Source organism: Lepisma saccharinum, chromosome 14 (genome assembly GCF_977018435.1).
Source record: "Lepisma saccharinum chromosome 14, izLepSacc3.1, whole genome shotgun sequence".
NCBI classification, from domain to species: Eukaryota; Metazoa; Arthropoda; class Insecta; order Zygentoma; family Lepismatidae; genus Lepisma; species Lepisma saccharinum.
The window spans coordinates 20,232,310-20,258,278 of record NC_139242.1 but is presented as its reverse complement, the minus strand read 5'-3'; the positions used below and the strand labels follow the sequence as shown (position 1 = coordinate 20,258,278).

At 38.2% G+C, this 25,969-nt stretch overlaps 1 protein-coding gene across 1 annotated transcript in view; it reads left to right on the top strand.

Annotated features, from left to right (window-relative positions):
* LOC145998444 (facilitated trehalose transporter Tret1-like) overlaps positions 1 to 24,924 on the top strand; it is a 29,511-nt gene extending 4,587 nt beyond the window's left edge. Inside the window, exons 2-4 of the mRNA XM_083134856.1 lie at positions 2,004 to 2,137; positions 21,350 to 21,485; positions 22,332 to 24,924. Coding sequence (XP_082990982.1) covers positions 2,078 to 2,137; positions 21,350 to 21,485; positions 22,332 to 23,611 — 1,476 coding nt within the window. The 5' untranslated portion in view covers positions 2,004 to 2,077 and the 3' untranslated portion in view covers positions 23,612 to 24,924. The remainder of the gene's footprint in view (positions 1 to 2,003; positions 2,138 to 21,349; positions 21,486 to 22,331) is intronic.
* Positions 24,925 to 25,969: the final 1,045 nt, after the last annotated feature.

Here is a 25,969-nt window from a genome sequence, read left to right as displayed (position 1 = left end):
CAATAAGGAACCAAGATATTCATATGATCAAATTGCTCCGTACAGGAAGAAAGGAAAACAAATTAACCTTCGTCAAAAAACACACTTCACGATTCCTGTACACAGAACAACATTCTATGGGAATTCTTTCGTAGTCACCGCAATAAAAGAATGGAATGACCTCCCCCCCCACTGACCTCAGGGGAGCTCCACCCTGCAACATACAAAATAAACCTAAAGAAGCATCTGCTGTCCAAACAATAGTGCCTGGCTTTGTCTTTTCTGTAATGAATGTGAATGAGGTATTGGTTGTAATTTTAGCTGTAATAATTGTATTCTAATTGTGGTTTTAGTTTTAACTCTGTACCTTCAGTACATAAGTAGGAATGTTTTTTTTATTATTTTTATTTTTTTATTTTTTTTATTTTTATTCTTTCTACTGCAACAATGATATTCAAGAAGTGGAAAGTGTCAATTGTAATATGTTTTTTTAAAGGGTTTGTTGTAAGAACGCCCCGCGAGGCCGAAACACGCCTTCTCAATAAAGACGATATTATTATTATTATTATTATTATTATAATGAAAACTGAACCTTAATATTTAAACGTCACTTGGCGCCTAATGTGTTACAACTAGTCGCCACAGTTGAAACTGAAAATCTATTTGCCAAATTATGGCTCAGTGTATGAAAGTTATAAAATATTGTTTTTTTAACTTCCGCAGTGATTATTTTTTTTTAAATATAAAATTAATAGAATTTGCAGTTTATTACAAACCATAGCAGTCAGAAAACTACTTCATCACAAAAACAATCTCAGATTCCATTTTTTTAATGTTGAATGCAATATAATTTTGGTTGTGGAAGGAATTGTGAAATCGCTACTCAATACTATTCGTTCGGTGTTAAAGAAGTGCAATTTGTTGTACAAAATAAACAGAACGTGAATTTGAAACAAATATTACCTTCGGAAGTTTCATATCTGACAAATTTTTACATATTTCACCATATTTTGCCAGATATTTATATACATATTTTAAAAGGTTAAAGTTGCAAAAGAATACAACCTCTATTTATGATTGGCGGAAAAAACAAAGAACACGCCCAGCAAGAAATTAGTGAACCGTTTTGGGAACAGCTCTGACCGTCTATAGAATCCGCTGTTTAGTCGCTAAAAATGGTGACATGGACATTTTACGTCGGCGTAAAATGACCTAATAACCTTGTAAAATAACTTGCTTCCGCTAATTTCTAATGCTGATTGTGATATATTGCTATCAACTAAACACAGAAATATTATATATTGTGGAGTGAGAAAATGCAGATAAAATATTTCCTAATACATTAATTATCTCAATTTGGATATTTAAAACTGTAAGAAATACGAACATAAAATTTTGATTAATGCAATCAGATTCAAATGCTAGATTTTTATAATACGTATGTTAGCCTTATTTGGAATTGGGTAAAACACGTTCTACATGTATCAAAAATAACTTACTGTATCTTAAGAGAAATTAAGTCTTCATTCTTTTCCTTACAATCACGTATTTCCAAGCTTATCGATTTTTTTTTTTAAAAAAAAGCTTGTATGTTTGTTAATTGTAAGTGTGAACTACATTCACAAGCTATTAAAGTAAAGGTATATCCAAGGATTATCTATATTATCCTTGGTATATCTTTAACCTGATGAAGATGGCTAATTTTCAAAGTAAATTTTTGAATTTTTGTGTTAAATAGGTTAGACCTCATAAATTTAAACAAAATGAAAATTCTAAAGTTGTTTTTTCAATTAATGCCTTAGTAAGATAATTCAACACATGTTACTCATATGTAAGTAGTTACTGGCATAATTAACATTATGATAGTCTATTCTTCAGAATATGGATAATGGATATGTTAGATTCTGATTAGTAATTATTGATGGAGCATAGAGCACTTACGCAGTAAATTTAGCTCCAACTTGTTTGTTTACTCATTCGGTTCAAATGAAGCAACTTATCTGTTTGTTTAATGTTTGTTCTAGGTGGAAAATACCTGTCACTGTACACAGAACCAAACGTTATGAGATAGTGGATGGGTTCATAGAGAAACATCAGGATGGACAGTTGCAGGACATCGAATCTAGATAAATCCACGTGGAAAATAACCATGCTCCAGGTGAGACAGCTACATTTTACATTTACGAAGGAAGAATTATTAATTTTGGAACTTGGACTGAGGACATTATGACGAATTTGTGTCATAATTGCACTCCCGAGAGGAGAAATTCTTTTAATGTTGAAGCATTTAGTAATCAAAGTAAATTGTAATTGTTGGTGAACGGTTTGCTCGTTCGTTGTATAAATGCACGTAATTGAGAAAGTTAAGGGACTATAGCTTACAAGCACACCCGGTTTCACAAATTTACTGTTTAAAATTTACACGCTAGATGTCACTGCTTTAGTGAACACAAAGAAAGAAGGAAATCTTCATTCATTTATAAGTTGAAATTATTGTATTAATTTATTAACTTCTCAATTCATTCGTAGTACAGGGTGGCTCAATAAGTCACTTAACACCCTCAGTACAAGGCCACTGCGGCATGGAATGTGAAAATGGCGATGACCAATCATTGCCTGGCCAAGGGGATACCACATTGACGCCACCCACACGGTCGGCGGCCATCTTGATGTCCGCCATCTTGAATTCAACTTCAGAATTTTAAATGGGAAGGGGGTTGTGCGACATATCAAAATGGGCTAGAATTTCACGGGAAATGCAATGGTGAAGGTTTTTTCGACGTATCTTTAACCAGTAAAAAGTTGTGACTGAATTCTTGTACCAATTTGCTCCTTTTCGAGGTGTTAGAAAATTGCCTTAAAATTTGTTTAGCGCATCGGTAATGCATCGAGATCAAAGTGACGTCTATGGAGAGACGTTCGCATGCCATTGCACATTATTTTAATCGGATACATCCATGAAGAGCTGTGCATTATGAATGGTTGTCGCGAACAATTTACAGTGTGACGCTTCCATTGAACTAAAAGTCCTTCACAGTGACAAGGCTAATGTTTATGTTCATAAGGAAGTTTATAAACAGAATATTCGATGCTTTTTATCTGATAACCCATTTTCGACAGATCAAAGCTGAATGGTTAGTGTTGGTAAGTTAATCGTGTGGCGTGCTGTGTGGAACACGATTGGTTAGTCAATTTTCCATCAACGGAACCTTAAATGCTTAGGGCTACTTGGATTTGTTAAATAAACAGGTTTTTTTCATCCTTGCTTATGGAAGAAGGTACTTTTTACAGAGTTTTTTCAATAGGGAAGAACACCAGAACACTTATGGGAACGTTATGAACCTGTTTTTGTCCAAAGTTAGTTATCAGATGACAAGGGTCGAATATTCTGTTTATGAACTTCCTTCTGAACATAAAAATTAGCCTTGTCACTGTGAAGGACTTTTAATTCAATGGAAGCGTCACACTGTAAATTGTTCGCGACAACCATTCATAATGCGCAGCTCTTCATGGATGTATCCGATTAAAATCGTGTGCAATGGCATGCGAACTTCTCTCCCTAGACGTCACTTTGATCTCGATGCATTACCGATGCGCTAAACAAATTTTAGGGCATTTTTCTAACACCTCGAAAAGGAGCAAATTGGTACAAGAATTCAATCATAACTTTTTACTGGTTAAAGATACGTCGAAAAAACCTTCGCCGTTGCATTTCTCGTGAAATTCTAGCCCATTTTGATATGTCGCAAGACCCCCTTCCCATTTAAAATTCTGAAGTTGAATTCAAGATGGCGGACATCAAGATGGCCGCCGACCGTGTGGGTGGCGTCAATGTGGTTCCCCCTTGGCCAGGCAATGATTGGTCATCGCCATTTTCACATTCCATGCCGCAGTGGCCTTGTACTGAGGGTGTTAAGTGACTTATTGAGCCACCCTGTAGACTTGAAAGTAGTATATCTGTTGTTTTCTAATCAGTACGATTAATCTAATATATTAACGTGTAGTAAGAGACATTTTAACTGATCCCAATGGCTTGGTTGTGTTCAAAAAACCATGTGGCAAGTGCATGGAAAATGCTAGGAGTGTGCGGGACAGAATTTTTTTGGTCGGGACGGGAAATTTTTTTAATCCTGACATTCGGTACGGGAAAAATTCGCCATTTCCCGACAATGTCGGGAAATGTTCGAAATTTCCCGAACCTCTGAAAATCTCGAATTCTACGCGTCATTTTCAACTTAAGTGATTGATTTGATTTGATTTAGTTTATTTTACTTCGCGTTTTGTGCCTCTTGGCTAATTTGCGAAGATGGGGATGAGTGATGAAATGATGAAATTGATGAATGGACATTCACAAACAACCAAGCCCGACCGGGATTCGAACCCGGGACCCTTGGCGTCGCAGCGCGATGTGCTAACCACTCGGCAACAGGGTCGGGCAACTTAAGTGATTGTTTTTGCATTTCTGGAATAAAAACAAACAATTTCCTATAAGTTCCAGACACTTGAAATGCTGAAAACGTCGAGAATTAACAACTTTTTAAAATGACCATTCGGGATTCCGAAAAGTCGGGAAGTCATTTCCCAATTTCGGGACCGGGACGGGAAATTTGTTTCCCGATCCCGGTCCCGACTTTTCGGGATCCCGCACACCCCTAGAAAACGCATCCGCTTATCTACGCCTTTTATTGGGTTTATCTAACAATAAAGTAATAAAAGTTATAAACGAAGCATAGATACATACACACACAAGTAGTTGTATTTACAATATAACCAGGACGAGAAAGGAAGAGGCTATTTGATTGAACAATCCGATTTGCCTACACTTAAAACAATGGCAAGAGGGGCTTATACCCCAATTCTTCAGGTGTGATATGCCCTGATTTTTTAAGAATTTTGAATTCTAGTGTAGAAAAGGTGAAGCCTCTCAGACAGATTTGCCTACACTTAAAACAATGGCAAGAGGGGCTTATACCCCAATTCTTCAGGTGTGATATGCCCTGATTTTTTAAGAATTTTGAATTCTAGTGTAGAAAAGGTGAAGCCTCTCAGACAGATTTGCCTACACTTAAAACAATGGCAAGAGGGGCTTATACCCCAATTCTTCAGGTGTGATATGCCCTGATTTTTTAAGAATTTTGAATTCTAGTGTAGAAAAGGTGAAGCCTCTCAGACAGATTTGCCTACACTTAAGACTATGCCAAGTTCCATATGATCTTATTGTTTTAAGTGTGTTTTTCTGTCAAAATCCCAGGAGACCCAGTAGAGTGTGGTGCATAGCCCCATGGTTTTTATTGCCTTGCAATCAGGAGGCCTCTGGGTTTGAGTCCTCATAAAATGTGAAGCCTCCCCTGATGGCAAAATGTTAATATTGTTGCCTTGTAAACAAAAGGCTCGGGTTTGAGTCCTGACAAAATATGAGATTGAAATACATGTTGCAAAATAATATCTCCATACGTGAGATTTTGAGAATAATTATTGTTAGTTGATATATAATTGATAGCTCCCAGATCTGAAAACCTGGTACAAAGTGTTATACAACAGCATAAAAAGAGCAAAATTATTTTATATTGGGGATCACCCGAGCCTAGTTATTGCTGTTGGGTATAAAAACACAAGCTCAGCCAAATACTATATATTCTCATTGCAAAACATCCCCGATCAATACAATAAGACATGTGCATGTGCCTGCATGTTCTTCTAATCTTTTGATCAGTCACATGCCCCGGCCAGGGCAATTAATTGCACGCCTGGGAGATTATATCTGCTGACATATAATTTTCCCTGAAAGGACACAGTGTAGAATATATCTCTTGCATGCCTTCCATCAGTGTCATTAACTCCAAGGTGAATTCTTAGTTGCCCGCTTGCATGTTTGCCTGAAAGAATTCAGTTGTATTTATATGTACCTGAGAGGGACTCTGAATATTTACTGCACATTTCAAAATCCCATTTTGAATTGTATTTTAGCTTTTCTGCAGAATAGGCAGAAGTACTGTGTTATTTGAGCTTCTCTGCAATATGCAGATGTGGTGTAGACATAATTTCTTGGCCTATATGTTCTATAATCAAAAGGCCACAGGTTCGAAACCTGGCAGAGTGTCTGAGCCTCCCTGACGGCAAAGTGTTGGTATTATTGTTTTATAATCAAGGGGATTCTGTGTTTGAATCGGCCCTCTAGAATTGTTCTGTGACTCTCTCATTTCTTACATCATAAACATATGATTTTTGACGTATGAGAATAACACTACATATGGTGTCATCAGGTAATGCCTCATTGAATTCACAGATAATTTTAATGTTTGTCCTGTCATTCACCACAACTTGTTTCCTTTTTGAAGCATTGATTACAAACATGGGTCTCTGTGCTTTGAATTCATCTGGTGTGTAATACATGTCAGTATTGCCAGTAGTGACCCTTTTGTATGCTGTAAATGCTTCATATAATTTAAGGAAATCATCCTTGGAAATGTCTAAATTATAATTTTCTCTAGGAAATACCTCATTTCTGCCATTTTTAAGATATATGTTCTTGATGTTGCAGTTATCAAATCTACTTGAATTTTTTTCCTGATTATTGTGTCTTCCATTCTGAAACAATACCACCACAAAATCCGGCATGTCATATTGTATACTGGAGAATGAATTTGTAGCATCAAACTCATAATAAGTACCAGTTGCGGGCTTCTGTACACATTGATATGTATAAAATTGTAAAGGTACTTGTGGATTTTTTATTATATCTGCTTTGTATTTAAGAGCATAACTGGCCTCATATTCAACAACTGGGATTCTTAGCTCCATAGTCTGAATAATGCATTTGCCTTCATCAGGTAGGGTATTGGGCAGAGCTTCCCCTGTAGAGTTTAATGTGCTGTACCTCATCAAAGCATTATTATCATTGGCAGCTCTTCTAAATGTGATTCTTAAACCACCCTTCCACATAATATCTTTGTAATCTGAGAAGAATCCTGGCAACAGGCGCATAGGGAACAGCACTGTGTGGCTCTTGGTTAATATTTTATCACCAGCCTCAAATCCACCTATTTTGTAGTAAGAAGCCTCGGTTTTGGATAATTTTAGTGTGGCCAAAGCTGTGGAGGTAATGCCGGTATAATCCACTCTGTTTATAACAACACCATGCTTTCTGATCTCAATTTCAGAGAACAGATGCGGCACAAAATTGTCCACCAATCTTATATTTGAATTTGCCGGATAATCTGTTCCATCGAGCTTTACAACATCAAATTTGATGTATAGATCTGCTCTGTGGGGGTGTATAAAGCCATCCCCTACATCAAGATCAACCTCAATTTCTGTGTTGGGTTGATTTAAATTTGCAAATGTCCTCCTGTTTGGGGGGAATGATTGTAGCTCATAACTCTCAATATTTTCCATTTTTTTGTATGTATTTTTATTTAAATATTAATCTCTATGATTGCAGTTGTTGTGGCTCCAGCAAAATCAACTAATTCTTCTTTTTCATTAGTGACCATCAATTCAATATTATCTATTCTATTATGGCACACAGGAAAATATAATGTTGGGGATGGAGTGTAGATGATTGGCTCCATAAATTCAGAATTAGGTTTGAATGTTGCAATGATGCCAGTTTGTTTGTGAGTGCCTATACCATTTGATTTGGTGATCATACCCTCAGCTACATTACAGTGAATATTTAGAGTCTCTATGGCTAAGAATTTAGGTATATTAATAGCAGTGTGTTTGATGGCTGGTTCAAGTTTTGTGTTGATCTCGAATCCTAATAGCTCTCCTATAGTACCCAGATCCACTATTTCTGTAGCAGATACAATCTCTACTCTGTGAGTGACAGAATTTTGACTTAACACTACACCTCTGGGTAATTGAGCATTTAGAGTGGATAGATTCTTTGCCCTGGAGTGATGACAATTTTTTGATCCCCTACTGCAATTGTGTTGTTGTGGTGTGTAATATTAGGGATCAAGTACATGCCATAAAATGCTCTGAGAGCTATTGTTTTGGGATACACTATATCATCATGCAATTTGAGTTTCAATATTGAATTTTGGCTGGTGAGATGGAATACCCCCATGATGTTTTAAATACCACAAGGCTTTTTGAAAATTTTCAATTGATGGTTTATTTATTTGAGACATATATCTAAGAACAGATAAGCACAAATGTCCACAATTAACATCTTTGAAGTTTTGAACACGGGCATTATTGTAATAAAGATTAGCTGATTTTAGATATTTTATTAAATTTTCAGGTGGAACACCTCCAAATGAATCAAACACAAATGCCTTATTGTCTAAATATTTAAGATAACAAATCCAGTGAGTGCCCTGATTTTTGTACTTATCCAAATTAACAATGCCACACTCTTTGTTGAGTGGTTGTTCTGGTAAAGAATCAGACATGTACACACCTCTAAAATTTTTGATGCCCAGTGGCTTGATTAAAGCTTCAATATCTTGGTTTGTAAGCGGCTCTTGTTTTTTTTAAACTTATTCATGGCTCTCTTAACACCTTTGCCTTGTTTCTCCATGGCCAGGTTATGGCGCCTCTGCTCATCTAATTCTGCCCTATTTTTCCTGGCATCTATTACTGTTTTTGCTATGGCAGCTGATCCCCCAGCCAAGCTCCCAACAGCCCCGAGTTCTGCTAAGATGGCAGGGATAGTAAATATGAAACCCCCCACATGTGATTTTTTCCTGGATTGCTGTAATTTTTTTAATTGGGGGGTACTAAGCAACAATTTCATACCATGTCCCTTTGCAATATAAGAATTTTTTTTCTTGCGCTGCTTTTTGGTCAAAAGGCTATCAATAGTTTTAAGAGATTTGAGACCTGCATAAGGTATTTGATACATAACACCCTTGGCCTTCATTGTAGGTTTATTATATACATATTCACAACCCCCACCCCAGTTTTTGTTTGGTGTTCATAGCTATGGTGGTTCCCAATGCTGCTATTTTTTCACTTAAAGAAGCATCTTTGCTTACAAATCTACCAAATGCAGCCTCTTCTAATTTTTTGTCTGCAACATGTCTCTTGTCAAGATCAGTATGTGTGTTGTATGCTATGTCATGGTCTCTACAAGCAGCATCTAGGGGATTTACACCAGGATCCCCTCTGTTTAATCTATGATCCAATTTTGTGCCTGGACCACAATACTGATAGCCTGGAATATGTAGTTCAAATGGCAGCTTGTTTATAATGTCATTAACCAGGCCCCGACCCTCAGAAATATTCCAAAATTTAGGTGGTAGAGTATTAATAATTTTTATGAGATATCCAATCCCCTTAGTGTCATTCACTATAAAATTAGATAATTTGGTGCTTATCATGTCCATAATTCCAACCTTTTCATTGTAAAAATTGTGGTTCCCAGCATTTTCCTCCCTAGCTATCACCAATAACCTATCTACAAGTTTCCTGACATCATCAACCCACACAAATTCTTTAGGCAGGGTGTTGTATTGTTTGATTCCACTGCCAGTCTTGATCTGTGACCATATGGGCTTGATTAAATTGTTGTATTTTGCTCCACTGCTAGACTTGACTCTTTTTTGTGTGGGATCATTGTTCTGGTATAGAGCATCTGATTTTATTAATATTTCTTTGTAATATTCATAATCTTGATCTGTATAGCTGCCAGGCCTTTTCCTAGTCATCAGTTCCCACAACCCAGGTGTGCCAGGATATTTAACAAAACCACCTCTTTGTCCAAGATGAGATTCTGAATATACAATTATATCATCTCCCATAAATGTTACTCTGAAATTGCCAATTCTATGTATGATGCTACCATCACGCTCTGTGTCAGCATATAAGCCAAAGACCTCATCTTTGTTGTCTTTAGGTGTGCTTAAATATTTTTGAGCAAGAAGACCCAATTCAATAGGATCCTGTGTAGCTTCAATTCTTCGAGGAGCAACAGGACTAGGTGTATGAATACTGGAAAGTGGGGTGATTGGATAATCTAATATGTTCCTTGCAGCTACAGGTACAAGCTCTGTGATCAAATTTTGATTTTGCTCTGTAACAGTTTTGATATTTTTACCTAATTCACTAATAGCATCAATGATAGGCTGTTCTGTTTGTTTGTGTTGTTCATAAATTCCTCGGTTCTGTGATTTCCATCCCTTAAATCTTTTTACAAGATAATCTTTTAATTTAAGATCATCAATGATTGGCCTTTTCATGGTTATTTATATATGTTTCAATGTCTAGAAAATTGTTGATTTTATTTCTGTATTTGCCACTATTGGGTTTTCTTGTCATATCAATTGTGACAAACCCATAACTGTCCTGGTTCCAGCACCTACTGCAAAACTTGGAAAAGTCATTGTAGCTCAAGTCCCCACCTACATATTCATCATGTATGTGTTTGAGGTTGGTATGATCTTGATGAAACACACATATAAAATTGCTGTTGTCTCGGATCAGCTGCTTCGGTATTTTTGAAAAGTCTGTGCCAGGTAGAAACAATCAATGTTTTTGTGCCGCCCCTGTGTAAAAAAATTTCTAACCTTGTTTTGATTATCCAATATAATGTCATCAAACACAACAACAGAATTATCGAGACATTCATGGAGTGGCTTAACATCTGGTTCAAAAGTGGCAATATCCAATCCATCATATAGCTTCATCAGCTGCTGATATTTTAATTGTTCCAAGCTCTTAGAGAAGACATACAAGTGCCTGTTTTTCCAGTCTAACCAGTTGGGTGCCAATAAAAAATTATCAACCATTAGTGTAGTTTTACCACAAGCAGATGGCCCAACAATAAGACACCTAATATTATCAGGCAGCAAGTTGCCATTTCTCTTATTCTGTTGTTCAGGTTCTGGCAGCCTTTTTATAACATCCCAGGTGCTCATATTATTATTTTGTTTGCATCGATCCAGCTGTGTTCTGGAAGTCCTAGCCATTTGACAAATAACTTGTTGCCTTTTCTGCGGATTATTTTTTCTATGAGATATGTGTCAGGCTGTTTAGTTTTGCTGAGCTCTTCTTCATAGAATCTGCCTTTGAGAATTTCTCCTCTGTGGTCTTTTATTATATATGTGTTAAGGGTCCCAGGTTTAATTTGAACCACTGTAAATAATTCAGTGCTCCAGTTTCTTGTAAAGCCTCTTTTGAATAAGTGCTTATATTTGCTGATTCTTACTTGATCACCCACCTTGTATTTGGCCTTTCTTGTTGTTGGCTGGTATCTAGGATAATGAACAGTCCTGATCAATTTTTGCTCATCAGATGAAGTTACTTCAGAGGGTTTCATGTTGATTGTGGAATGGACCGAGTTGTTATATTTATGTAGAAGTTCTGGAAGAATATTAAGCCATTTATAATTACCTTGAAGTGTAAATTGTTTATACATAAGATTTTTTAGGGTTTTGTTGAATCTCTCTACAATTGAGGCTTTGAGATCACTGTAACTCGAATAATGTTGTATTGCCTGGCTTTTAATAAATTGTTGAAACACTGAATTATAAAATTCTTTGCCATTATCTGTTTGCAAATAGCGCGGTGATCTTCCACTCTGATTGATGATTGTTCTGATGGCTTCTGTAACACATTTTCCAGTTTTGGATTTGAGTGGCACAGCCCAGGCAAATTTTGAAAATGTGTCTATTACAGTGAGTAGATACTTGTAGCCCTTGTTGATTTTGTCTAAGTTTTTCAACTGTCCACTTGCCATTTCAATCAAGTCGCTCTGCCATAAATCATCTATGCCCTTTGTGACTACTGGCAGTCTCTTAAAATTATGCCTGGCTTGTCTGTGTAATTCATCAACAATAATTTCTCTAGACATAATATGAAAACAAGAATATTGCAACTATGGGGTGTTCAGCAGCTGATACTACAGGATTTTCTAAACATAATTTGTCCCCTATTTGTATTTTAGATTCCAGAGAGCCATCATCTTCAGCATAGGCTGTTTCTAATGTATTGGGATCTGTAAAATCCTCTAACTCTACACTGGTGATTTTTGCTTTGTTATCAGCATTTGTTATTGATAAGGTGGGGTAGTGGTGTGCCTGTGGTTGTAGCCAATATTTGATCTTGATTGGTCTCAATGTGCCCCCAACAAAAAACTGGTAATAAAATTGTGCAGGGGACAGCATATATATTTTGCCACCTGGTGTAAATGGTGAATCATATTCTTTGTTGGGGATGCTGTACAATTCAAGAATTACTGTATGTTTTGGATTCTCGATTATGCCTGTTATTTCCTTTTCTGCTGTAAGCAATCTGCTTGTTACAGATTCAAGATGCTCATTGATGGTCCTAACAACATCATCATGGCCTGGCTTGATTTTTATGTCCACAATAAGTTTCTTGTATTGTTGCACAATCTCTTGAAGCTGGGTGGCAAAAACAGACAGAGCATTTGCTTGATTGGATTCCATGGTTCCTAGCTGTTGCTTTATATTAGCTACAATTTGTTGCAAATTTTCAACAACTGCCAATTTTGAATTTTGAGCAGTAAGATCATGGACCTGTCTTCTGATATCCTCAAACAGGGCATGCAGTTCATTAATATGTTGATTGGTTGGTAGAGTGGCCACTGTCTGAGTGAGATGTTTGATCTCTGCTTGGATATTCTTGATATCTTCTGATTTCAATATCCTATTCACTGCCCTCTTAATATTTTTAAGTTCCTGTGATGTAGGAAGATTTGATACTGTATTTTGCAAAGATTCAAGTGCCAATTTTACATTGTTTAATTCAGAAGCATCAGCCACATTTTGCATAGCATTTTGGAGCAGAGCTATATCTGCCTGAGTGGGTGTTGATTGTTGTAAAATTTCAAGTTTTGTTTGAATATCATCGATCAAATGATGAAAATGAGATAGTTCAGATTCAGTGTTGAGGTTTTCAAGCTTTGTGATTTGGTGCTGGACACTAACAAGAGTATCTACAATACCGGGCAGGCGAGTTTCTTGTACATTTGCCAAATCACTTTGCACTGCTGCTATTGTACCTTCAAGATGGGTTATGGTACTTTGAATTTTTCCAAAATCTTCATATGTTTCAAGTTGCAGCTTAATATTTGCTACACTCCGAGTTATTGCACTCAAAGCATCAGAAGATGGCAAATTGTTCATAAAATTTTCAAGTGTCTCAATTTTTTCTTTAACCTCGGCTATGGCATTGTGCAGAGGATCCAGATTAGGTATTTGGAGTGATTGAATCTGTTCTTTTAGAGTGGAAATCACTAGATCAAAATCTTCTTGTGATTTTATGCTTTTGACAATTGTTTGGAGCTGTGCCTGGACATTATTTATTTGCTCTTCCAATTGTTGTTTCAATTGCTCAGAATTGGTGGCCTGGGTCTTAAATTTGGCTTGAAGAGCTGCTACGGCTTCTTCTAAACTTTGAAAATTATCTAATGTTGCCAGATCAGTATATTTTTGAAGCAACAATTTGAGTTCAGAATCAATTTTAAGAAGAGGGTCCATGCATTGTGATTGCAAATTTGTAATTTCTAATTGAAGACTGGCATTGAGTGTGGTTTGTAAAGCTTGTAAATCACTTCTTAATTTCTTGACTCTGACATCAAGCATCAAAATCTCATCACTGTGATCTTCATGCCTTGTATGGCCAAATATATCATTAGGCATTTTTGTTTTAGTGGTTATTTATTATAGAGTATCTGATTCTTAATTCTATAAAAAAGGGTATAAGCTTGTCATATGATCCAGGGACCTCAATATATAAGCAGTCACCAGCAGAAACAGTATATACAGTGCCAGAAATCATGTTTGAGTGCTTAATTCTATAAATATTTCTCCCTACTGAAATCTTGACATCACCCTCAGGGGTTGTAATAAATTGTAAATGCCCACCTACAGGTAATTGGTAATGATTTAAATTATTGTTAAATATGTACAATGTTTTGCCTGTTTCATCATCAACATCTGTAAGTATGCTGTTCAGATGAATAATTAAGAAACCACTTAGTATAGATATTATATCAGAAGAGGGTTGTGGTGTCGGCAGGTCCATAATACCTTGTTTTTTGAACCCAAATAAGTTCATAGGCATGTTTATTTATTTCAAATCATGCTCTGTAATTGGGCATTGATTTCCATTTTTCAAATCACAATGCCCCCAAGGTAAAGTATGTATGCCACATGATAAAATGCATCTCTTATCATCATGTGGGTCCAGAGCCACTTTTCTTACAATATTTGTAGTCAATAAGTGATCCACACTCTGAATTCTATTTTCTGATGTTCTGATTGTGCTACATGATTTGAGACAATTTTTATAATCTTCAAATTGGAGCTCATTTTCAACAGTTACTCTGCCAATGCCCTTGGCTCTTTTGGCAACAACACCACTACATGTTTCAAAACTGTACATCTTGGCCCTTAACCCAGCAAATGCCACAATAACATCACCAAGTGTCTCATCTTTTAACTTGCCAGGCACCTTTTTGTTGTGGTGTTGAATCTCTGTATGTTCACTGGTATCAAAGTATTGAAACAATTCAGGCTGTGCAATATCTTGATAAACATCTTCTGTTTGAATATCAAGAACAAAACTATCAGTGTCCATGTACATCAATTTTACACAATCACCATAAAAAGGTTTCAACACATCATAATACAATTTTAACATGTGTAATTTGGCCAATTCCAATATCACAGCCCCTACATAAATAGGTTTATCAAACTTAATCTTTGTTTTTTTCATGTTGAAAAGTGCCATATTTTCATCATAAATTCTTCTATAATTGAAATTAGGCTTTGCAACCAATTTTTTGCTCAGGCTGGGGTCAGTAATTATTTTAACATCGGTATGTTTTCTGACATTTTCAATAGTTTTGCCATATACAGAATTGACCATCAATTTAAACAAGGCCTTATCAAATTGGCTCTTTGCAGATGTTCGAAGCTCTGTATTTGTATCAATATATGGATTCAACCATTTTAAGTGCCTGAACCTCAAAACTTTGCCAATTTTGGTCACTTGAACACCATGATTCATCAGGAACTAGAGGTTTTTGTAATATATGACATATCCCTGTTTTGGCTCCAGTGTCATCATCAATTTCTTCTGTTTAGAGCCAGGTGAGCACTTAACCTCGGGAATTGGGGGCAGATCAGAAAATGTGTTGTGTAAATCATCAGGAATTGTCAGATCAACCTCTAAGAAGAGGCCATAGTTACTGTCATCAAAATCCTTAAGATCTTCAATATTGAAATCTTCAACCCACTCAAGCCCTGCATATGGCAGTTTTTGCATCATGGCATAACCATACAGGCTGTTTGCATCCCCATACAGTATATAATTTGATGGCCGTGCTGGATCATAATCAGGCATATATTTGTTATTTGCTCTGACATATCTCTGAGAACATTGCACCATGCCCCCTCTTATACATTGTTCCATAAACAGATACATATCTTGATCCTGGATCAGATCCAATTGCATTTTAGTGTTTAAAAACATTGCAGACCATGCTAGGCCCGGGGCACTGTAAAAATATATTGGATCTAGTTCATAATTTTGCATGGAAGATTTTCTAAATGCCTGCAATATATCAGCTAAGAGGGTCACATCAAGTTTTAAATATGCCTTGTGATAATCACCAAATGTCTTGCATTTTAAATTGTTCCGCATCAACTGGGCATGGTGATAATCATCATCAGTGATTCCAGATGCTCTGATTTTGCTGTAAAACTCTTGTTGTGGTGGCAGAGAACACTCATCAAATTTAGAAAAATCTGTAACATAATCATATGGATATACACCCTTCCGCCTAATTAATTTCAGGTCCTGATTTGGAAACAAAGCACATGTGATTTTGAATTGATCATCAGATAATTGAGTGGCCAGTGTAGCCAGGCTAGCAGATAAAATTCTGTAAGAATCAAGAAATCTTATGTGAATAGGAACACCATTAACTTTAATTATTTTGCTAATAGCAATATATTTCTCATCATTTTCAGCTAAAATATTTAAATTCTGCTTGTCAAACCCCTCGTATCTGATCAAATGATGAAAATCATAATTGGATGCTCCATGGCAAAATATAGGGATAAATTTTGGTCTCTTGATCTTAATATTACAGCTATTACACAGGGCCATTAAGAATTTACCATCTGTATGAGAATGGTGTTTCACCTTGATATTTATATCTGAAAATTCAGAATCACATACCGGGCATTTTTCTGCATTGTTGAAATCTTCAATCTGTTTCTCTGTTAAAGGCAACATGGGTTTTGATTTTAATAGAACATTATATGCTATGTCATGGCACTCATTTTCTATTCTATGTGCAAATTCTTTGATGGCATCTGCTCCCATGTATAAATATTCTTTACTAACCACACCACCCTGTACAACCACATAATAAAAACTGTAAGGTTCATGTAGCTGGTATGGTGTAATTGAAGATTCTTCAGGATCTGGATTGCAGAATGCAAGAGGTTTGAGGTTTGATTCAAAATCACAGACAATATATGCTGGGTGTTCCAACAAGGCTTCAAACTTTTTGAATTTTGCTTTTTCACTTGGATTAGGCATCACCATATGAACAGGTTTATAATTGCCACAGTATTTCAGATGCTCAATTAACTTGTTTTTGGCAATTTCTGCATTCACTTCCCGAACCCCCTTCACCATTTTTTGACCATCAAATACACTTAAACATCTTCTACACAACTTGAATATTGTATTGGATTTGTCTAGTTGTGTTCTCACTAAAGCTTCAAGATTATGTATCAGAGTGTAATGATATGTGCCTTCCCCATTAATTAAGAGCAGATCAATCGGAATTGCAGATTCATCATCAAGTGTGCTGATTCTGAGAGGATCTATCAAGCAATTGTCACGGCCAGTGGAACAAGTAAATACATTAATAGATAATTGTTTGCCATTGATGTGCCTGGCCTTTTTTTCAAATTTGTCAATATTCTGGACAGACATTGGATATTCTAAACCCTCCATTGCCTCATCAAAATCATTTTCATGTTGTTTATAATAAGTTATTCTCTCAGGATGCCTTGAAACTGGATACAAAGCAGCTAAAATACACCACAAAAAGCATTTATCATCATTATTTTTTATATTAACCACGGCTGTTTTGTTTTTGATATTGGCAGGTAATGGCACATAAGTGGAACCTTGTAATGGGTTGAATTCAGAAATATTAACATATAACTTGTGTGGAGATCCGCATAGGCTCCATCCTGACTCTTTTGCTGCAAATTCAGAGTGTTTAATATTCAATTGATCTATCAAATTGCCTATTATTTTGTCTGAATTTGTATTTGAATATACCGGTACAGTTTCTGTTATGTGGGGCTGTGTAAATTTTGTGCCATTTGGCTTCTTATATTGTGCAAACAATTTGAGGGACAGCTTATAAGACCCATTTTGTGCATTTAGAATTGCCTGCACATTAGGATTTATACTGTTCAAAAAAGTCTTAATTCCACATCTTGGCTCTGATTTAAAACAGTGATCCCTTAATTGGCCGTTAAAACTGCTACGGATAGGTGCTGCATAGCGTGGCTGCTTTGCTGCTCCAGCATTAACAGGTGCTTCATGCTTCCTTTTCAGACCAGATGTAGATGGTTGTGAGGGCAATGTTGATGACTGTACATAAGAATTACACTTATGCCATTTGTAATATGCCTTGCTTAATATTTTATGGCATCTTGGACACATTTTTGTGGCCTTTCTGCATTTCTTACGATCACAATTATGCCGGTGCCTGGCCCAATGAGAACTAGATATATTTTTATTACACTGATTGCAATATTTTTGTTTTGGCATTTTTGTTGTTTATTTATATAAAATTTCTTGGTCCCAAAAAAAAACAGAATTATGCCAAAACAATAACTTGGCCCGGGTGATCCCCAATATAAAATAATTTTGCTCTTTTTATGCTGTTGAATAACACTTTGTACCAGGTTTTCAGATCTGGGAGCTATCAATTATATATCAACTAACAATAATTATTCTCAAAATCTCACGTATGGAGATATTATTTTGCAACATGTATTTCAATCTCATATTTTGTCAGGACTCAAACCCGAGCCTTTTGTTTACAAGGCAACAATATTAACATTTTGCCATCAGGGGAGGCTTCACATTTTATGAGGACTCAAACCCAGAGGCCTCCTGATTGCAAGGCAATAAAAACCATGGGGCTATGCACCACACTCTACTGGGTCTCCTGGGATTTTGACAGAAAAACACACTTAAAACAATAAGATCATATGGAACTTGGCATAGTCTTAAGTGTAGGCAAATCTGTCTGAGAGGCTTCACCTTTTCTACACTAGAATTCAAAATTCTTAAAAAATCAGGGCATATCACACCTGAAGAATTGGGGTATAAGCCCCTCTTGCCATTGTTTTAAGTGTAGGCAAATCTGTCTGAGAGGCTTCACCTTTTCTACACTAGAATTCAAAATTCTTAAAAAATCAGGGCATATCACACCTGAAGAATTGGGGTATAAGCCCCTCTTGCCATTGTTTTAAGTGTAGGCAAATCTGTCTGAGAGGCTTCACCTTTTCTACACTAGAATTCAAAATTCTTAAAAAATCAGGGCATATCACACCTGAAGAATTGGGGTATAAGCCCCTCTTGCCATTGTTTTAAGTGTAGGCAAATCGGATTGTTCAATCAAATAGCCTCTTCCTTTCTCGTCCTGGTTATATTGTAAATACAACTACTCACACACATATAAAGTATATATCTGTCTTTTGTGCAATCTGTCAATCGTTCCCGAGTTGGACGGTGGCGCCAAGAAAGAAGAGGATTTTGCAACTGGTGAACGAAAAAACGCACGCAGGAAAGGTCAGGAAGAAGGACGAGATAACAATGGATGATATTCAATGTGACGTCAGCGACGCAGGGCATGATGGGAAATCTGGCCAAAACCGATTGGTCCGGCACTCAGTCCGGCAAGCCATAGCAAGCGTGAAGCGATGCGAATTCTGCGTGCATGAAAATAACCCGATGTTTAACATTTTTAATTGTATTATTGTATATTTTCAAATGAAGTTTCGTTTAGTGAATTAATGCGTTGCGTATGGGTGTGTGTGTGTGTGAATGTGTTGTGCGTGTGTGTGCCATTGTTTATGTATTAATTGTGAGAGAACATAACATACCTTCATACAGTTTCTTCGGTGGTTAAGGTGGCGCGATTTTTTCAATGCGGGGTGAAATATGAATCGTATTTGAAAGGCAAGTACTGTGTTTATGGCTAGCGTTATACAGGGTGTCATATTAATGGCGCCCACGGACCACGGAAACGTATAGAGGACATCAAAACAAACAACTTTTTTCAGTAACATTTTTCTCGTTGGAGCGTCGTTTCGGCGCTACAGTCGTTCAAAAAAGCCCGTTTTGCCGCCTGAATGCTGGCAACCATACACAACATTTGATTGCATTTGTGACGTCCTATCCGGTCGTGAAGCGATGCGTTACAGGGTTGCCAGGAACACACATATTCTGTGAAAAATGACATAGCTACAATCAACCACATTATGTACCGTAAAACAAAACGAGAAAACACGTTCTGTAACCTAACAGGAAGTAAACAAACGATACGAAAAATGGTAGAAAGAAAATAGAATTCAAGTGGAAGTGGTCATATCGAATTTTGTATCAGCTTGCATGTCAAATATTTGCAAATCTAGTTACCAAGTTGGCATCTACAATTTAGTCTATCCACTTCGTCCTGATACTAGTTGTCTGTGACACACTGAACAGATGACAAAATAGAAATGAAAGAACTCAAAATTCCAAAGGTTATCAACACGTAATATAGTGTATATTCAGGGCATTATGAGGCAAGTGACAAAAATGGTTGAAAATACAGGGATATAACTAGTAGTAAAACAAACTCTCCGACGACTGTGTTTATCTACGCACCGGATACACATGTAATAGTTTGCAACTGTGAACAGGGCAGTATATTCATTACTCATTCGTCATTACGTTGTTACTGTTGCTGTTCGTGTTTTAGCCGTAATGTAACAACGTGAACCTCGGATACTTCTGTTATCAGCACAAAGTACCACAAGGCATCTGGACACAAACCTGTAGATATCAACCTTGCAACGAGATTTGCAAATATAATTGACATGTAGCTGGGCGTAAACAGCCACATGTAAGTTGTAAGTACAATAAATGTTATTGTTGTTGATATTTGACATGTAGGCTGAGACAAAATCCGATATTGACTCTTCATTTTGAATACGTTTTTACCATTTCTCATATCGTTGGTTCATTTCCCCCTTCCCCTGAGATGACTGCTGATCTTCTGGCTGGTAGGCTATGATGTTCGGGTTACTGGACGCGTTTCTCGCTTCGTTTTACAGCTAATAATGTGGTTGATAGTTTGTCATTTTTCACAAAATATGTGTGTTCCTTGCAACCGTACCGTGAGCTGTTTCGCAGCAGGAAATGACGTCACAGATACGATCAAATGTTGTGTTGGGTTGCCAGCATCCAGGCGGCAAAACGGTCTTTTTTGAACGGCTGTAGCGCCGAATTGACGCACCAACGTGAAAAATGTTACTGAGAAAAGTTGTTTGTTTTGATGTCCTCTACACGAATCTGTGGTCCGTGGGCGCCATTAAAATGACACCCTGTATAATTTTATGGTTACTCTTTACATCCTAGAAGGCAGTCACCAACCAGAGATGACTTGACCTCAGAGCAGGAGGAAGCCCTAGAGACAACCCGGGACTTCCTGTACAACCAAAGAACACAGTATAGTCAAACAATGGCAACAGTGATGTGATGGTTCAGCTCTTTCAAAAAAGAAACTTAGGAAGTAGTCCGGACTTGAGAGATCAGGAGATCTGGCGGGCCAGTCCTTGTGAAATAACCCTGTCGCCAAAAAAATTCCCTCAGACAAACACGCAATGCGGTAGGGAAAGGGATGGGGAAGAAGAGGAGGGAAGGAGGGGAGGGGAGTATAAGTAAGCAAGAATTGAACAACAAAGTACAACAATATACACAAACAAACATTTGTTGTAAGCTACTAAATGCGCACTATGTACGCACTGTATAATGTAGCGGAATGTACTATTGTCATTGGCTATTTTATGCATTAATATGTGGTCTGGCAGTTTGAGTCTCTCGTGAGGAGTGTGGATATTTAATATTTTCAGAGAGATGAGCTTTCCTAGGTGGTTTGTAGATAATATTAAGTGAGGAACAATGGCCAAGAAGAAATTCAAAACGGAATTTCGTCTATCTAAATTTGAGGGGGGTGCTATGGACCAAATCGGAGAGTAGTATTAAGTTTCATAACTTAGTTATATTTGATTCTTTGCGCACATTATTTTTTTTTTATCTTCTTCATCTGAACCACACTGTACACGTCCTTGTGCTTACCTTGCAGCTGCTGGCAACTGCTGCGGCGAACCTGGCAACTGTGTCGCCAGGAATGAGTCTGGGATTCTCCGCAGTTGCTCTTCCTCAGCTACAGTCACCCAACAGCACCATCCCAGTCAACGAGGAGGAGGGCTCCTGGATAGGTGAGTGAGTTATTGGCAGATGCCATCGGAAATAGCACTCGGATATTTCAAAATACGTTGACAAGACTTTTCTCGTTTTAGATAGGGTTTAAATATGAGGTTTAAGTCTCTAAAGAGCTACTTGTCGGTTGTTCATTTTTATCATGGGAGCTCATCTCCACCAGTCAGCCGTCGTCTTTGAAGTAGACTTTAGCTAAATCAAGCTTTGCAAAAAATTGCAATTATTTCGTGCAAACATTCTTTGCGAAAGACATCTGTTGGGATTGGATCAGTTCCTATCTCTTCGATGTTCGAGATCTTAGCACACTTTAAAAATAATAAGTACTTATTAGCACATAACGAATGGTAATGAAATGAGCAAGTTATATAGCACAGAGTTGAAGACATTGATTTTCCCCTTCGAGTTTCATACGTTTCACACTTTCTTCAGTATCTTGAATGTGCTTTACTTCCTTGTCTATATTAGTCTGTTCTCAAATTCTGGGTCCTGCTGCACTCCTTGTACGAGTATCATGTTAAAATTTTCATAAATCTTTCTCGTAACATTTTACTTATTGAAAATGCTAATCAAATTTCTCAATCCTATTGGATATGTTCTTTGGTGTATATCGCTTAATCTTGCGCTTGTTTATATCTTCGATTTATTTTGTGCTTCTGCGTACTAGAGTTGAATGACCCATAGTTTTACTCTGATTTTTTCTTTGTTTGCTATATTTATTTTCTTTATTATCTCTTGAAAACATTTTGCATAATGACAATTTCGCCAAAATTGTAATTCATTCTACGGAGATGATAAACACATGTTGCGAAGGCAAATGAACTAATATTGAACTTTCCTTATTTCAGCAAGCATAGCTGCCATGACAACGCCTATGGGATGCCTTCTGATTGGGTCCGTTATGGACCGGTTCGGAAGGAAGATGGCGATTTTAGCGATCAACGTCCCCTGCGTGATTGGATGGCTTCTGATCGCCGTAGCTCAAAACCTTCCAATGATCTACGTCGGAAGAGCGCTCACGGGGCTGGGCACGGGGATGTCCAGCACCCCTGCACCCGTGTACGTGGGCGAAGTTGCACAGCCTCACCTGAGAGGAATGCTAGTCTGCTGGAACTCCATATCTATGGCATTCGGGATCCTGATCGTGTACGTTATGGGCTCCTTCCTGGACTGGAGGTTGGTGGCTGGCGTCAGCACCCTGTTTCCCCTGATCGCGTACGTGGTGATGTCCCTTTTCCCCGAGAGCCCGAGCTGGTTGATGTCCAAAGGGCGCGTGGAGGACGGCGAAAGGGCTCTGCTCTGGCTTAGGGCAGAGAGTCCTCGTGCGAACGTGGAGATCCAGAACCTGGTCTCCCACGGTGCTCCCACGAGGGAATCCAGAAGCTTCGGCGAGGTGATGAGTACGTTCCTCCGACCGGAGAGTTACAAACCGTTCGTCATCATGAACGTCTTCTTCTTCTTCCAGCAGTTCTCCGGCATCTTCGTCGTCATCTTCTACGCTGTGAACGTCGTTCGAGAGGCGAGCGACGACATCAACGAGTACCTCGCCACCATCCTGATCGGCGTCTCCAGGCTGCTGGTGACAATTTTCGTGAGCTTCGCGCTGAAGAAGATCGGCAGACGACCTCCTGCCATCATATCCGGCGCCGGGATGACCCTGTGCATGGGAATTCTAGCAACTTTCACGTACCTGGAGAGCAACGGATCCATATCAACGGAGAACATCAAGTGGATCCCCGTGACTGCCATCATCCTGTACATCTTCACGAGCACCATCGGCTTCCTCACGCTCCCCTGGGCGATGATTGGCGAAGTTTTCCCGGCAGAGATACGCGGCGTTGCCAGCGGTGCCACGACCTGCATTGCCTACATATTCAGTTTCGTCGTCGTTAAGTTGTACCCGGACATGATACATTCGATGGGGAACTACGGCGTGTTCCTCTTCTACGGAATCCTCTCTTTGTTGGGGACTCTTTTCGTGGTGTTCTTTCTTCCGGAAACCAAAGGCAAGACTCTTCAAGAGATTGAAGATTACTTTTCAGGAGGTCGTAAAGTGGAAGTCATTCCTGGTGGTAATTATCCGAAGCGTGGTCTTATGGAAGAAAAATGTGAGAATAATTGTGTGTGAAAATTTCTGAACTCAAAATGTGTTGAAGTTTAAACAAGATCGGAACCTCTAAGAGGTTTCACCATTATCACGGGCAATGCATTATCACAGTATCCTAATAGCCCTGTCAAGTTCGCTGAACTTCTTGACACTTGGTGTATTGGAGGTGTATCCCGGTGTCAGGCTGATGTAAGGAACTCACGTTTAACCAAGTAGACAGATTGCGGGTGTTGAAATTGAGAAGATTCAACAAATATATGTCTACTGCTTTAAAGGTTCATTTGATTAGTTAGCACGCACCACGTGACCATACACCACACATTACACAGCTCCGGAACGTAGTGCAAACATCAAATCAACGAAGTAGTCGAGTCAATGTTGCACCGTGTAACGAACTAGAACGCGTGAGTGCAGAGAGAGTCAAAAAGTGCAACCAACTAGACTGGGCTAATATCATGGTACTGGTACTCAGGTGGATATGAGTAGAACTTGTGTTTTTACCGTAAACTACACCAATAGAAGCGCTGTAACGATATAAGACAGTTGAGTCGGTGTTCGCTCAACGACAGTGACATGAACCAAGTTTAAAATCGTAATCTTTTGAGGTCAACTGAACAGGAAAATTCAGTTGCTGGTGCAATGCCATTATGCAACGCCACTCATTTAATTTTCCTTCTACATGAGTTCCGTCATGTCGTGAATGGGGTATAATCAATGCTCCGCCAACAATCCTCCCAAGTAACTTCAGTGTGCCAACGTAAGGCAGTAACCATGAACTTGAAAGTTATTTAAGTTATAGTATTTTATACAGCAGTGTTGTGATATCATGTGCATAGCATTAACAGTATTGAAAGAAGAAAATTATTGTGATACAATATGTTTCGTAGAGATTGTGTCTAATAACGTTATTTACAAAATGTGGAACGTTCTCCGCTGCCGCGCACTACACTGCACGCTCCACATTACATCTGGTAGTAAAGAAAGAAGCCATATATCGCCGGCCGAAAGCTGTCTTGTCGTATCTCCGGTTTTCGGCAGAGATGAGTTGACGACGTTATTGTGTTTCCTACAGGTTAATGCGTTACGTTACGAAGCGACGAAGCTAACTGTCAAGTGGTGTGAATTATCAACATGAATAAAATGTTTGCGTAATCTTGTAGTGTGTTCAAAATCCACATAGGTCTAACTTTAATAAGCTCTCCTCCAAAGATAGTGCAGATGGACATATGACAATACAATATTCAGCCGGTGATGTGGTAATTCTATAATCAGTCAAGACATTAAACTTCAAAGTATCTCAGGGCTCAAAGTTACTGTAATGAATCAAAATAAAAACCATTATAATCACTATACTTTTGTAAATGAGAAATAAGTCCGTTTATTCTGATAGCATAAAATTCCTGGATTCTGCAGTCGACGAACTCACGTAATGGGTTTTCCGCAGCATCCTGGTTGTTGAAGCGTTTTCCTAGGACATTGAATCTCCCGGTGCATTTAATCGATTTCTTGACAATACTTCTCTGCTGTGATGGTTTCGCCGAGATTCAGATAGTTGTAGTGGATGGCACCGGCGGCAGAGCACCAAACAGTCACCATGACCTTCTATGGCTTTGGGAAGTGTTTAGGAGTTTCGTCGTGATCCAACCATTGTGCTGAACGTCGTCGATTGTCTAATAGGATACACATTTTGTCGCACTTCACAATGCGTTCGAGAAATTGGACGTTATTGTTGAGAAAAAGGAGCACAGAGCATACTTTAAAATGGCAACTTTTTTATTCTAATTCAAAACCTGCCTAACGACCTCGTGCCACTAATCGAGTTTTTTCACCCTTCTAATTTGCTTCAAATGGCGAACAATGGAGGATTGGTTAACATCGAGGTCTTCTGCAACCTCTCCTGTTGATTTGAGCGGGTCAGCTTCGATTATCGCCTTCATTTGTTTGTTTTGAACGTGCGATGGACGTCACGACCCTCCTCATCTTCGAGACGCATATGGCCGGTACGGAATTTTTCGAACCACCTACGCACTGTATGATAAAAAACGCTTCCCCCACCCTCACACTTTAGTGGCGTTTCGAGTTGCTTCCGCAGGTCTGCGACCAAGTTTAACTCATGAAGCAAAACGATGCGTATTTCTGGCTTTGACAGTGTCATGGTAACTAGCCTAGAATCGAGGTAAATCAAGCGTTAGGGAAATTATTTTAAGATAGATTGATTAAGCTTTAAATATAACATGCATTATTATCAATTATCTGTGGCCGCGGTGGCTCAGTCGGTAACGCGTCTGACTACCATGCTAAAGGTCCCGGGTTCGATCCCCGGCCGGTTCAAATCCGGGAACTTTTCTAACGATGGAAGCGGCCCCGGCGCCCACCCAG